General features: G+C 33.1%; 3 protein-coding genes across 4 annotated transcripts in view; all 3 read right to left on the bottom strand.

Moving 5' to 3' along the window:
* Positions 1 to 2,216: 2,216 nt before the first annotated feature.
* On the bottom strand, positions 2,217 to 4,278 carry LOC133679431 (protein THYLAKOID ASSEMBLY 8-like, chloroplastic). 2 transcript variants are annotated; one of them, XM_062102032.1, is made up of 3 exons: positions 3,765 to 4,278; positions 3,204 to 3,594; positions 2,217 to 2,699 (listed from the first exon to the last, which is right to left on the bottom strand). In XM_062102032.1, exons 1-2 carry the CDS (start codon positions 4,146 to 4,148, stop codon positions 3,205 to 3,207), a joined length of 774 nt encoding a protein of 257 aa, XP_061958016.1. In that variant the 5' UTR covers positions 4,149 to 4,278; the 3' UTR covers positions 2,217 to 2,699; position 3,204. The 2 variants fall into 2 exon arrangements, with proteins under 2 accessions (XP_061958016.1, XP_061958015.1); XM_062102031.1 differs by lacking the exon at positions 2,217 to 2,699 and having other exon boundaries at positions 2,938 to 3,594.
* A 1,233-nt stretch (positions 4,279 to 5,511) lies between these two features.
* On the bottom strand, positions 5,512 to 7,235 carry LOC133680124 (polygalacturonase-like). The gene is made up of 4 exons (XM_062102945.1): positions 7,104 to 7,235; positions 6,744 to 6,992; positions 5,853 to 6,377; positions 5,512 to 5,748 (listed from the first exon to the last, which is right to left on the bottom strand). The coding sequence occupies exons 1-4, from the start codon at positions 7,233 to 7,235 to the stop codon at positions 5,512 to 5,514; spliced, it is 1,143 nt and encodes a 380-aa protein (XP_061958929.1).
* A 2,472-nt stretch (positions 7,236 to 9,707) lies between these two features.
* The window catches only part of LOC133679199 (subtilisin-like protease SBT4.6), a 5,201-nt gene continuing 2,648 nt past the window's right edge, over positions 9,708 to 12,260 (bottom strand). The window contains 8 exon segments of the mRNA XM_062101731.1: positions 9,708 to 10,427; positions 10,590 to 10,760; positions 10,763 to 10,802; positions 10,876 to 10,987; positions 11,077 to 11,173; positions 11,176 to 11,291; positions 11,390 to 11,484; positions 11,661 to 12,147. Coding sequence (XP_061957715.1) covers positions 9,865 to 10,427; positions 10,590 to 10,760; positions 10,763 to 10,802; positions 10,876 to 10,987; positions 11,077 to 11,173; positions 11,176 to 11,291; positions 11,390 to 11,484; positions 11,661 to 12,147 — 1,681 coding nt within the window. The 3' untranslated portion in view covers positions 9,708 to 9,864.

Here is a 12,260-nt window from a genome sequence, read left to right as displayed (position 1 = left end):
GGAATAAATCTAGAATTCGAGGGCGAACGATCATTAACTAGTCAAGAAGTGTGTTTTGTTATTCAATAAAATGTTATTTAAATTATTTTTTTATTAAAAAGATATTTTTTAATAATTTTAATTTGCGGATAAACGATAAACATGTCTTACTTGGAAGTTTACCAGTATAATTTTGTTGCAAATTGCTAGCAAGTGCTAGTAGCTTTCAACATGATTACGCACTGGAAAGTCTGGTTCTGGAGCTGGAAAAAGTAAACATGATCACGTCTTGATCACTTGCAAGTCCTCATGAATCTATCTAATCAAAGAATTTCTGTGGATCTCTTCAATCCTTAGACCATCGATCCACATATTATAAAAAGCCATCTGGGTTTCATTCAATTTAAAGCACAAATTAAGGCCACCACACTTTATTTATTTCTACCTTTAATTTATCCTATCATACTTTGTTTTTGTCATGTATCAGAGTCTTACTATGTATATTGCTGTGGATAGTCTTATAACATCTCTTCTGATATTTTAATTAATTATAAAAATTTATAATTGAAAAAATAAGAAAAAATCAATTACAAACACTTCTATTGATAAGGAGTCATTTGCCTGATAAATTCATTAAAACAACAATTCTTTTTTTTTTCTTTTCATTTTTCTAGACATTGTTATATGCATTTAATGAGCACTAGAAAAAAAATTAAATTATATATCTTAAATCTAAGATTTTTATGTAGAGTAAGGGCATGTATGTTGCTAAACATCTCAATTTGTTTAATATATATATATATATATATATATATATATATATGTATGTATGTATATATATATATGTATGTATGTATATATATATTCTCATATTTCATGACTACAAATATATTATATAAAACACGTTACACCTAGAAATCACTAAGTGTTTCACTATTTATATATATAACGTAGAAAAAACCTGTTGCATTGTTTAGAAGGTGGCGAAAACTTGTGACCCAAGTTAACCATCTTTACCTCTAAACTGTGATCAAGATTTGTTTCATTTGGATTTAAAAAGTATGATTTCAATACAGATACAATTAGAGGTATTCAAAAGAAACTAATCAACTGAAAAAATCGAATAAACAAAAACAATTAACTGAAACATCAAACCAGGATGAAAAACCAATTTAGTTTGAATCAATTTTCAGTTCGATCTAGTTTCTATTCTCTAAAATTAGCATGTCTTGGTTCGGTTGGTTTTTAAAATCCAAACCGTAAATAGTCTTAGATGCAATGAGAATCATCCCAAATACACGTGAGTGTAAAAAATATAATATTCTTTGCTAGATGTATTATTATTCTATGTGAACAATCATTTTATTTACAAAACAAACAAACAGTAAAGATTTAGAACTTAGACAGTAAAAGGTGGAACCGTAGAATAATAGCTCGAAATAAGAATACTGGGATATTTTTTTTTATTAAAACAGAAAAAAAAATAAGAAACAAGATACAAATGTCACACACCAAGATCCGAACGCAGAAAATAGCCCCGCGAGGATCATTTTTTAATCCGCAATGCCCATTTCGTTACTGAATCAAAACGGAGAATTGGAATCCGGATTCACTCGGTCCATATTTCCACTTGACTGGTGTTGACGATGGTTGATGTGGTTATAGCCTGTACTCGTCAATCTTACCATGAAACACAAGGGCAACATCAGCACAATTTGAGAGCTCCAGGGGGAGCTAAAACAAGGACGCTTGAAATTCGAAGGCACAAATGAAGTTTCTACGAGGCAAACATAAATAGATATGCGGGTTTCCCCGCAGCTTACCGGCCTGACAACGTTAGATCGTTCCATATTGGTTTTTCTAAAACCTCCTCGATATCCAGTCTAGTGACTTTCAGTAAGTGATGATGCTTTGCTTATGCCCCTACTTCTGAAATTGTACACCATTGGAGAGCTCCTCATTTCGGAAACTTGCCCTCTGTGCTTGTAGATAGGCAGTTCAATTACGAGCTATGCATCAACCACTTCGCAATATTTTTATGTCCTTAAAGTTTGCAAGGGTATGTCCCCATGGTCTTCAAGCCTCCAAAACCGACACATTAGTCCATCAGACTGAAGAAACATAAACACTACAGAAGGACTAGAGTCGTCACATAGCGTAAAACCTCAGGTACTGTTATATAGTTTTAGAAGCTTAGGGACCAAAGCCCCGATGATTTCATTAAAAATCTCGGAGAATTGAAAATCAGAAAACCTAACTGCATTATTATGGTTTATGGCCACATTATCGAAAAACACGTCTACAAGATGCACGATTACGACATGCTGGCGAACTTCATGCCGTAAAGTTTTAGGTTCAAACGAATCAAAGGCTGAAATAAGTACAACCCAAAAGAAGCTGTTGGGATGAGATGATTAAAGACAGTTCAATCGCAGCAACACATGACACAGCTCTTTGTTAATTATAAATATACGGAAAAATCTAACCTAGGGCATCGCAGTAAGACTCCCCATAATCCACCCCACCAAAAAACAAAATGGTTAGAAACCACGGAGTTTGAAGCTCTGAAACAGAACAGCAGTGCGATGTGTCCTAGCACGCAAAAGCAACCTCTTTGTTTCCGAAGTATAAAACGGTGTCATATTAGGTCATTTGCTGTTATCTTAAAGCAGCTGAGGAAAGACCACGAACTCCAGTAAAGTGATGGACCATTTGAAGCCCTGAAATTAATAAAACTTTCGATTTATGGAAATAAAAGAATCAGATTTCAGTTGCATTAACAGTAGAAAGTCAGCTCTACCCCTTCAGCAGTTCAGTGAGAACTGTGAGTTCCTTTTTTGTGATTACATCACATGAAGCAATTTACCAAGGATGAACTGACTAGTAAACACAAAATCAAACTGCAGATGTTTTGTTCTCTAGTCGCAAAACAACCAGCTGATCACAAGCATACAAAAGTATCAAAAGGAGTTCTTCCTTAAAATAAAGAGTTTAGTGCATGAACAGCATCATTTCAGTTGAAGGTCTTGGCCATAAAAACTTACAGAAAACAACTTGTTCACCCAAGTTTTCATTATTATTTTTTATGATTTTGGTTCGTGAAGAACCCTGCTGTTGCAACGCTGTTTCTATTGGAGCTAAACATGCTATAATCACCATCCTCCGAACATGAATGCAGTCTGTAATACAAATTAAAGAACTGAAATCAATAGCATAATGCAAACCTCAGAGCATTCCGAATATCTCTTCTGGAGGGTCATAAACATGTTTTTCTGGAAATAGCTCCTCGTAATCTTGCTTTACTCTATTCCTCAAAAGCGGGTGTGGTAAAAGCCCCTTCAACAGAATCCTAAACGGCAACTCCTCGGGAGGATCTGGTGACTTCTTCATGTCTTCATATATGTTCATTGCATCAGCAGGAGACCCATCCCTCAAGTAGCCTCTAATGGCTTCGGTATACATTTGGGAATCCGGGAACAAATCCTCATTTCTCATATCTTCCCATAACTTCATTGCCTCTTCCATTTTTCCAGTTTTCAGTAATGCCATAATCAAATCCTTATAGAGATACACATCCGGCTTATACCAATCTTGCTTTTGAATCACTCTAAAAATCTGCAAAATCAATAAATTACTCACTAACCCAAGAAAATAAACAACCTCCACAGCATAAATCACACAAGACAATAAATAAACTGAACGAGAAGTCAACATTTCTTTGAAGCATTGCATCAAACGGTTCACAGACAGCAAATATTCACGCTAAAAGAAAACAAAAGTACAACCTTAACAGCCAAAGAAACCTCCTCTTGTCGCTCAAGCTCAGACAAAACAGCAATCATGTCCAGTTTCAAAAGTCTGAAAACGTGGGTTTTAATAAATCTGTCAAGCTTCTCATCATCATCATTTTTAAACCTCTTCAATCCAAGTATTACAAAAAGGGCTTCTTTTCCAATCAGCTTCTTGCCTCTCCAGAGTGGCCCTCTTGGCCTTCCATCGTGATATTGCCGCAACCCAGCAGGAGCTAAAAAAGATTGGATATTTGAGGCTTTTGAGAGTGGCAATTGCGTTTGATCTATAATGGATTGTTTAGTTGTTAGGTTTTGAAGGATAAATATTATGCTACTGAAATTTGGGATTTTTGACCTCGAAAGAGCCCGAGTTAACATTGCAAAAGAATTGATTGGGGTTAGGTCACAAAAAACGACTTCGTCGCTGTTTTTGTATTGCAATTTGGAACCACATCAGCAGCTCCCAGAGGCCTGTGGGGAAGAAGAAAGAAGTGGTTTCGTTTTAATTAAACTACATAAAAAAAACGACGTCGTCTGTGTTTGATATATTTCCGGGACGGGTTTGAAGGGCTCGACTCGTGTGATTTCTCTCGTCATCAACTTTTTATTTTTTAAAAAAGGAATAAGCTTTATCTTTTATTATTTTTTAGACAAATATTTATTATTTTTTTATTTTCTAAAATATTTAAATCGTTAAATGTATAATATTTGAGAACCTTGTCTTGAAAACATACAATGCATCAATATAAAGTTCAATTTCTTAAGATGTTTACCTTTTCTATTTATTCATAATTAATTGATACGAATCATATCCTACATATTATTTTGTTTTAGATAAATTATAGCATATGATTCGATTCACTTATATTTTTTAAACTTTGCAAAGGTTTTGTTATAGAGAGATTAAAATAAAATCCGTGCCCAACAATTTGAGAAGAAATGACCAATTCTATACTTCCTTGAATATTTGAAATGTGTTTGATATTATAATACAAAGTGTTTATCTAAAATATTTTTATTTATTTTTAATATTATTATATCAAAACCTTCTAAAAAAACTTAATTTAATAAACCTTAAAAAAAACATTTTAAAAACAATTTATAACATAAAATAAATACTCACGAAAACACTAGTGTTTACAATTGTGGTCCTTCAAATATAAACATTGATCATAATATATATAAATAAAGTTTGAAATAATAATAATAAAATAACCACAATAATAAATGCTATTTAATTTAATGACAAACAAGTTTTGTAATTCTTTGGATATTTGAAATATGTGTTTGGTATTATAGTGCATAGTGTTTTTTAAAAGTATTTCAAAATATATTTTCAATTTACTTATTTATTTTTAACTTTAGTATATTAAAACTATCTAAAAACACTTTAAAATAATTAATTTAATATATTTTTAAATAAAAAATATTTTAAAAAATAAATTATAACATAAAAACAAATACTTGCAAAACACTATTGTTAGCAAGCAAACATCGATCGTGGTTCATCAAATATAGTTAGTGATCATAATCTATATATATATAAATAAAGTTTGAAATAGTAATAAAATGAGCCCAATAATAAATGTTATTTAATTTAAAGATAAACGATTTGGTCCTCGACCATGCAAGGTTACTAGAGTACACAGCCTGATATCATACATCGATTAAGCTACTCAAACGCAACTCTTCATTCATGGTGAGGCCCTAGCAATTAAGCACATATAGTTATGGATATAAACTAAGCCGAGCGAAAGCATGGGGGTGGGTTTTGAAGGCCATAAGAGTAGCCATGGACATTAGAACATATTGAACTTGCAGGACCTTCATTTCCTGTATACACCAATCTGATATCCTTCAGCACTATATTCTTGCATGGAACAATGCTGCTGCAATTTAATGTCACTGCTGCCTTCGACTTCGAAGTACCCCTAATGTTGCTGTATGTAATATCCCTGATTTGAATACGTGAAGCAGTCTGCAAAGAAAAGAAAAGGAAAAGGGTGATGGATTACACTGTCAGTTCAATGATTAAAAGTGGAAAAAGCTTATTAATTAATAGAAAGACAATCAAATTAATACCTTGGAATCACAGGAAGAACTAGGGCAATATTGCTGATCAATAATAATGGGATGTTCGACGTCGTTCATTATGATGTCTTCGTAAGTGAAACCAGAAGCAAGACCTTCATAGCGAGATGCCCATGTTTTGATTCTTAAACCATTGCTGGTATTGGTAAAAGTGGAGTTCGTCACGGCCAACCCCACCACAATGTCTTTATTATCAATAAGTGTATTCCCTCCCATACTCCCAACACTGATTCCATGTCCAGGGCCACAGAAAACTTGAGAAATGTGAGTGTTTTTACTCCCATTGAGTATGGCAACACAATCATCTCCTGTACTGATTGATGTGCGTGTAATCCTGATTTCTTCTGAAGAACTAATCTTGATCCCATCAGTATTAGGGCTATCTTGAGGAGCAGACAACTTGACATTAGTGATATTCAAGTTGCTGCTGGCAAAGATGGAAACATGGGCATTTTGGCTGTTGATTGATCTTATGTTTTGCAGTTTCCCATTTCTGATGAATTCAAGCCTTAATGACTGCCCAAAAGATAATAAAAAACAACAATCAAATCAATTTCTTAATCCACATATAAAAGATAATGAGAAAAATGCATTAATAGATCAGAATTGTATATTTCAAAGAGTTCTAATTATTATGTCTAGCTAATTACATACGTATAGATTTTCTCGTTTAATTTAATATGGTTTTATTCAGAAAATGAAACACGCTAGCAAGAAAACGTTTTGTTATTTGGTTTAATTGGGGAAAAAAATCACGTTTCGAAAAGTATTTAGCATCGAAGACAGTACGTATAATGTAAAAAAGAAAATTCTCAGAAAAAAGAACGATGAACTTACTATAGGAAGAGTTTGGCATCGTCCGTTTATCTTACAAGGCCAAACCTTGTATCCTTGGCCATCGAAGGTTCCACTACCGGCCACAGTTAAGCCATTAACATATTTGAAAGTAATCCATTGGTTAATATCCTTCAGTTTGCTTGCGGCCATTACATTCCCTTTCAACTTAAATATCATGTAACCCTTGCATTCGCCCTCAAATTTCACCGAGTCTAGCAGGTATGTTCCTGCTGGCACCAAAACCACAGCCTTTCCATTCCATTTACATGCATTTTTCCATGCTTCCAAGAATGCCTAAACAGAAGATCAAACAACATGAATGCGCGCGCGCGTGTATATATTAAAAAACAAAAGATACTTGATTAATTATATATGTAGTTTATGCATATCAAAAGAAGGATTCACCTTGCTATTCTCAGTCTTGCTATCAGGGATTGCACCATATTTCTTCACGTTGAAAATCCTGACGTTTTGACATTGAACATCGGCAGCCCAAACAAAAAGCAGTGTCAAGAACAGAATCCGAGTAAAACCCATTTTTGTTTCTTGTTTTTCTCTTTGTGGTCAAGAACAAAAATCAGTGTCAAGTACTGGTAGAAAGATGTGTTTGAGTAAGAATATATTCTGGCTTTCTTCTCTAATATATTCTGCAGATATGCAATGATTTCGCTGATATATATACATATAGTTAATATTCTTGCATTGATTTTGCATAAATTAATATCATCTCCCTCCGTTATATTATTCCTCTATATCGAAAGTAATTAGGAAAACAATAATTTCATATAGTAAAACGTAGGAGACATCATAGGAGCTAGCGAGTATAGAGTCGACTTAATCACCATACCATTTTTGTTTTCGCATCAACTCCCTGATTTTTTATATTAAAATTTTGTTTAATTAGGATGGTTTTATAAGATTTAAGGATAGCGGGAACGATTTTCTCTCCTAATTATTACAGGTTTACGACTTGATTAGGCCGCGAGGCTGCTTCCTTTATTAATAAAGGTTGCCTTAAAAAACAATTTGAAAGATCGAAGAATAAATCGTGCAAGGATCGATATACCTTTGATTTGGAATCGTAAATTTTGGCACTAAATATTCAATTTGTAAAAAGTTACACAAAAGTAGATAAAATATAAATACAATATAATTAGCATTCAATGTACGTAATTATCGTATTCTACGTACTTAGTTTTGTATTTTTATACTTTTAAATCAAAACTGATTAATTCTAGTTTTATACCTTCTTTTTTTTTTATCTACAAGCAGTGTTTGGTTAATATTTATTTTATTTTAAAATCAAAGTAGGTGATATTTAAAAAAAATACTTTATTTTTCAAACTAAGCAAGGTATATACCCATTAGTTAACATGACAACATTCTTCATTATTCTTTTTTAAATCACTCGTACATATATACTAGTGTTTTATATAATCTATTTTAATGTTTTATATCAATAATTTTATTAAAATGATGTGTCTATATATATTATCACTTTACTTATTTTTTTAAACTTTACTTTTATTAAAAAAAAATACTTTCACGTATTATATAAATTTTATATAAGAAGTCATAAATCATCTATTATGTATTTATACACATTTAAAGTAACTAAATAGTATTTGGTAAAATTTTATTGTTGTGATTTTGAGATATAAAATAATAATTGTAACATATTAAAATATTTTTAATTTTATTAAATGATTTATAACTTTTTAAACTTACATAACATGTAACAATGTACTTCATTTAATAAAAATCTAATAAAAATCAATAATTTAAGAAATTCAAATCAGAAAGGGTAGAATAAAAAAGTGCTCAATAATTTTGGAAAAAAACTATAATCTCATTCTTGATGTTTTTAACATATATATATATATATAAAAGGATAGAATATATTGTCCGTCCTTTTATCTCAAAAACAAAAAAAAAAACATTGTGTTGTTTGTAATGACAAACTGTCGTTTGCTTGCCCAATTTTCAACCACTAGAGGAGTGGTTGAAAATTAGGTTAGGATTTGTTGAATTTAAAAATTTATTTTTTAATTTATTTTCATCTAAAAACATTTAAATCAATATCCTTAACATGTTGATAAACCAATCTTTTAACTTAGAACACCTCTAAATCGTTTTAAAAATACAAAATCAATGCAGAAAAAATTTCTCTTTAGACTTCGATCTATTTTCTCTAACAAGATGAATATCTAAAAACACCTCTATGGAACTTTTTTCATTTGATACCAAGATTGATTTTTTTTATTGTTGAATTGTGGTTAATTGACAATTTTTTTTTATTTTCCATCATTTTTTCAATGAGTTTTCCTTTCATCTCTCAAACTTAAAGATTAAAAAATGAACAAAATAAATTTTTGAATCAAAATCAAATTTATAAGAACTTTGAGAATAATAACACTTTTTATTTGTATTGGTTCTCTCTCTTTTAATATTATTTTTCTACTACAATTTAAAATTTTTCCCTTTGATCTCTCAAATCCAATTATTACAAAATAAACAAAATAAATTTTTGGATCAAAATCAAAATTCTAAGAACTTTGAGATTAGTCGCGCTTTTTCTTTATATTTTACATTATGATTCTCTCTTTTAATTTTATTTTTCTGTTATAATTTAAAATTTTATCTTATGAAATTAGGTGAGAAAATGATACTATATAAAAAAAAATTCAAGGTTGGAATTAAAAAGAAACTAAACATGAAAGCATTATATAGTCTATATATAGCATATGTTTCTAAGAAGAGTGCTCAAAAGCTATATCCATGGCCTATCCGAGACTCCAGGAAAGCTTACAGGCATCAGAATCAGGAAACAGTCCCAAAACAAACGTTCCTCCCATAATCTGGCTAGTTGGTTGGCTGGGATTTCGGTCAAGATCATGGCTGGTTTACTCTTTTAACATGTCCATGTATCATTGTGAACTGGTTTCGAAAATCAGATGTGCTGGAGTTTTTAGGGATTACTTTTCGTATCTGTAACAAAACTCGTATAGATGGAGTAGAAAGGATGATAATTTGTAGCATTTCTGTTCATGAGAAATTACAAGCTTGGATGTATTAGTTGCCCGAGAAATTGAACACATCATAACTGGTGCAAATTCGAAGTCTAAATTATTTCACTAGTACACTGGAATTGGATACGGCAAGCATGCTAATTATAAGCTGATGGAGTTGTAAATTCATCTCCCCCTCCGTAAACAACAATTGGACTCCTCACGCTGTGAGAACCATCAGACCACACCAACGATGCAGACAGAATTGAGTTATATGTCAAATCTCGACCAACAATAGTTACAGCGAACGACTTCTTCTCTTTCAAGGACTTGAAGGAGAGAGCTTCAGGCACAACTTTGATCTTGAGTGATGAACGTGAGAAGATTTTTGCCTTGTAGGTTGAGTTTGCATTGCCAACATTTGTAACTGTTCTATGAAATTTAATTGTGAAGGACTCCTCCACTGCAACTTTAGCTGCCATTGAAGGGTAATTCAAATCCCTTGCCAGGGTGTTTCTAGCGGCCTTACTACAGCTGCTGTTGTCTCCTGAGATTTGCCGGATTTTCTCTGCAGTATATCCCAGGCCACAGAACAGTTGTATGTAGTCACTCTTCTGTGTTTCATAAACAAGTCCAGGGTGAATGGCTGTTACTGGATTTACATGGCCAGATCCGAAAGCAAATTCTCCCTCTGATCTTTCAGTAACATTCATGGGCCAAGCTGAAAATTGAAAAAAAAAGAATCATAGAAAGAAAGTTGGTAATTGCATATAACCTTTTTACATAATGGAACCGAAAGATACGTGATCTACGTATTCATATTCTCTAGTGATATAACCGACTGAGAGAAATGAAAAGGACTAGAGTGATTACACAAGATTACCAGTAGTCATAATAGCAGATTTAATGGCTGAAGCAGACCAATCAGGGTGAGCTGCTTTAACATGAGCCGCTACACCGGCAGCATGAGGGCAAGCCATGGAGGTTCCAGACATCACACTGTACTTGACATGCCTCTTGTCTGCAGTGTCGTATGTAGGTGAAAGAACAGGTGGAATGCAGCCAAGATATCTACACCTGGGGCACTGGCATCTGGCTGCAGTTCATTTAATCCATATATGAGCAAATTGAAATACAAAAAATATAGAAAAGAAAACTATAATGCCTACCTTCAAAATATCTGATATGATGGGATTTGGACCACGAGAAGAGAAAGAAGCAACTTCAGGTGCAGCATTATCCTTAATGGCTTCACTTTTTAATATGTTTGCTGAAGGTTTCCTATAAACACACAAGGATCACATCATTTGAAGGAACTAAATGCAAAATTCTAATGGAATGGATGCTGCTCAGCGCAAAAGAAAACATACTTCGTGGAATTCAGATATGACTTGAGAGCATTAAGTTTGTCTTCTGTTAAACTCAATCCAGGCAAAGGTAAGATAAAGGAAATATCCTCAAAACTAATTGAAGGATCGCGCCAAGAGCTCCAGCTCTTTTAGCCTCAGTTCTTCCATTCACATCATCACACACTACAATCTTTCCCTTCACTAAAGCTCTGTCTAAACAGCCGCTATAGCAAAGGCTGAAAATATGAAAATCAATGCCAACTCAGAATACAAGTTATGGACATTTTTTTAACATTTAGAAATTAAAATAAAAGAAATGGCCATCAAGATTCACCTTGCTTCAAGATGCTTGCATTCTCTTGATGCACTCTTACCGTAGACCAGAGGAAACTTTTTTCCTTTTAGACTGAAAGAATTAACAGAATTCCCCTGTTTTCACAAACCTGGTAGTTAGAAATACCCACACACTGGTTTCAGTGCAGATACAAATACATACATGCATGAATGCATATATGCGTACTTATAGATGTGGTTAAATGCGTGTGCGAGTCTGTGTATGATTGTATCAAGTAATTGATTAAAAGAATAGAGTCAAGGATGCATACGACTAATGTCTTTCCATTCCCAAGAACAACTTTGTCTATGATCCGACGATCCGTGCTGCTTGCAGCAACAGTGAATATCCATGGTGCCACACTTGCCACTGATCCTGATACAGGACCATCATTTCCTGCAGATTGTAAAGTAATAATTCCTTTTGCCATTGAATGAAAACCACCAATTGCAATGACATCAGTATCAAATTCTTGTGCTTGGTTTCCTCCAATTGAGATTGTTATAATATCAACTCCATCAGCAATAGCATCATCAAATGCGGAAAGGATATCGCTTGATTGGCATGAACCTGGACCACATACTTTATATGCAGAAATTCTCGCTGAGGGTACCCCTCCTCTGGCAGTACCTTGTGCCAGTCCATAAAAGCTAGCTTTCTTTACTATGTTCCCAGCTGCTGTAGAGGCGGTATGTGATCCATGGCCTAGATCATCCCTTGCAGACGAAAATGAATAATGTCTAGCTCCAATGATTTTGCTGAAAACACCATCCTATATTGTTAATGTTCGATCAATAGCATCTGTATAGCTGAGGAATTTTCTACCAACAACTAATCTATACAAGGTATCAATTATTCAGTGACTATAGAA

This window comes from Populus nigra, chromosome 19 (genome assembly GCF_951802175.1).
Source record: "Populus nigra chromosome 19, ddPopNigr1.1, whole genome shotgun sequence".
Lineage (NCBI taxonomy): Eukaryota > Viridiplantae > Streptophyta > Magnoliopsida > Malpighiales > Salicaceae > Populus > Populus nigra.
This window is presented reverse-complemented; position numbering and strand designations above follow the sequence as displayed.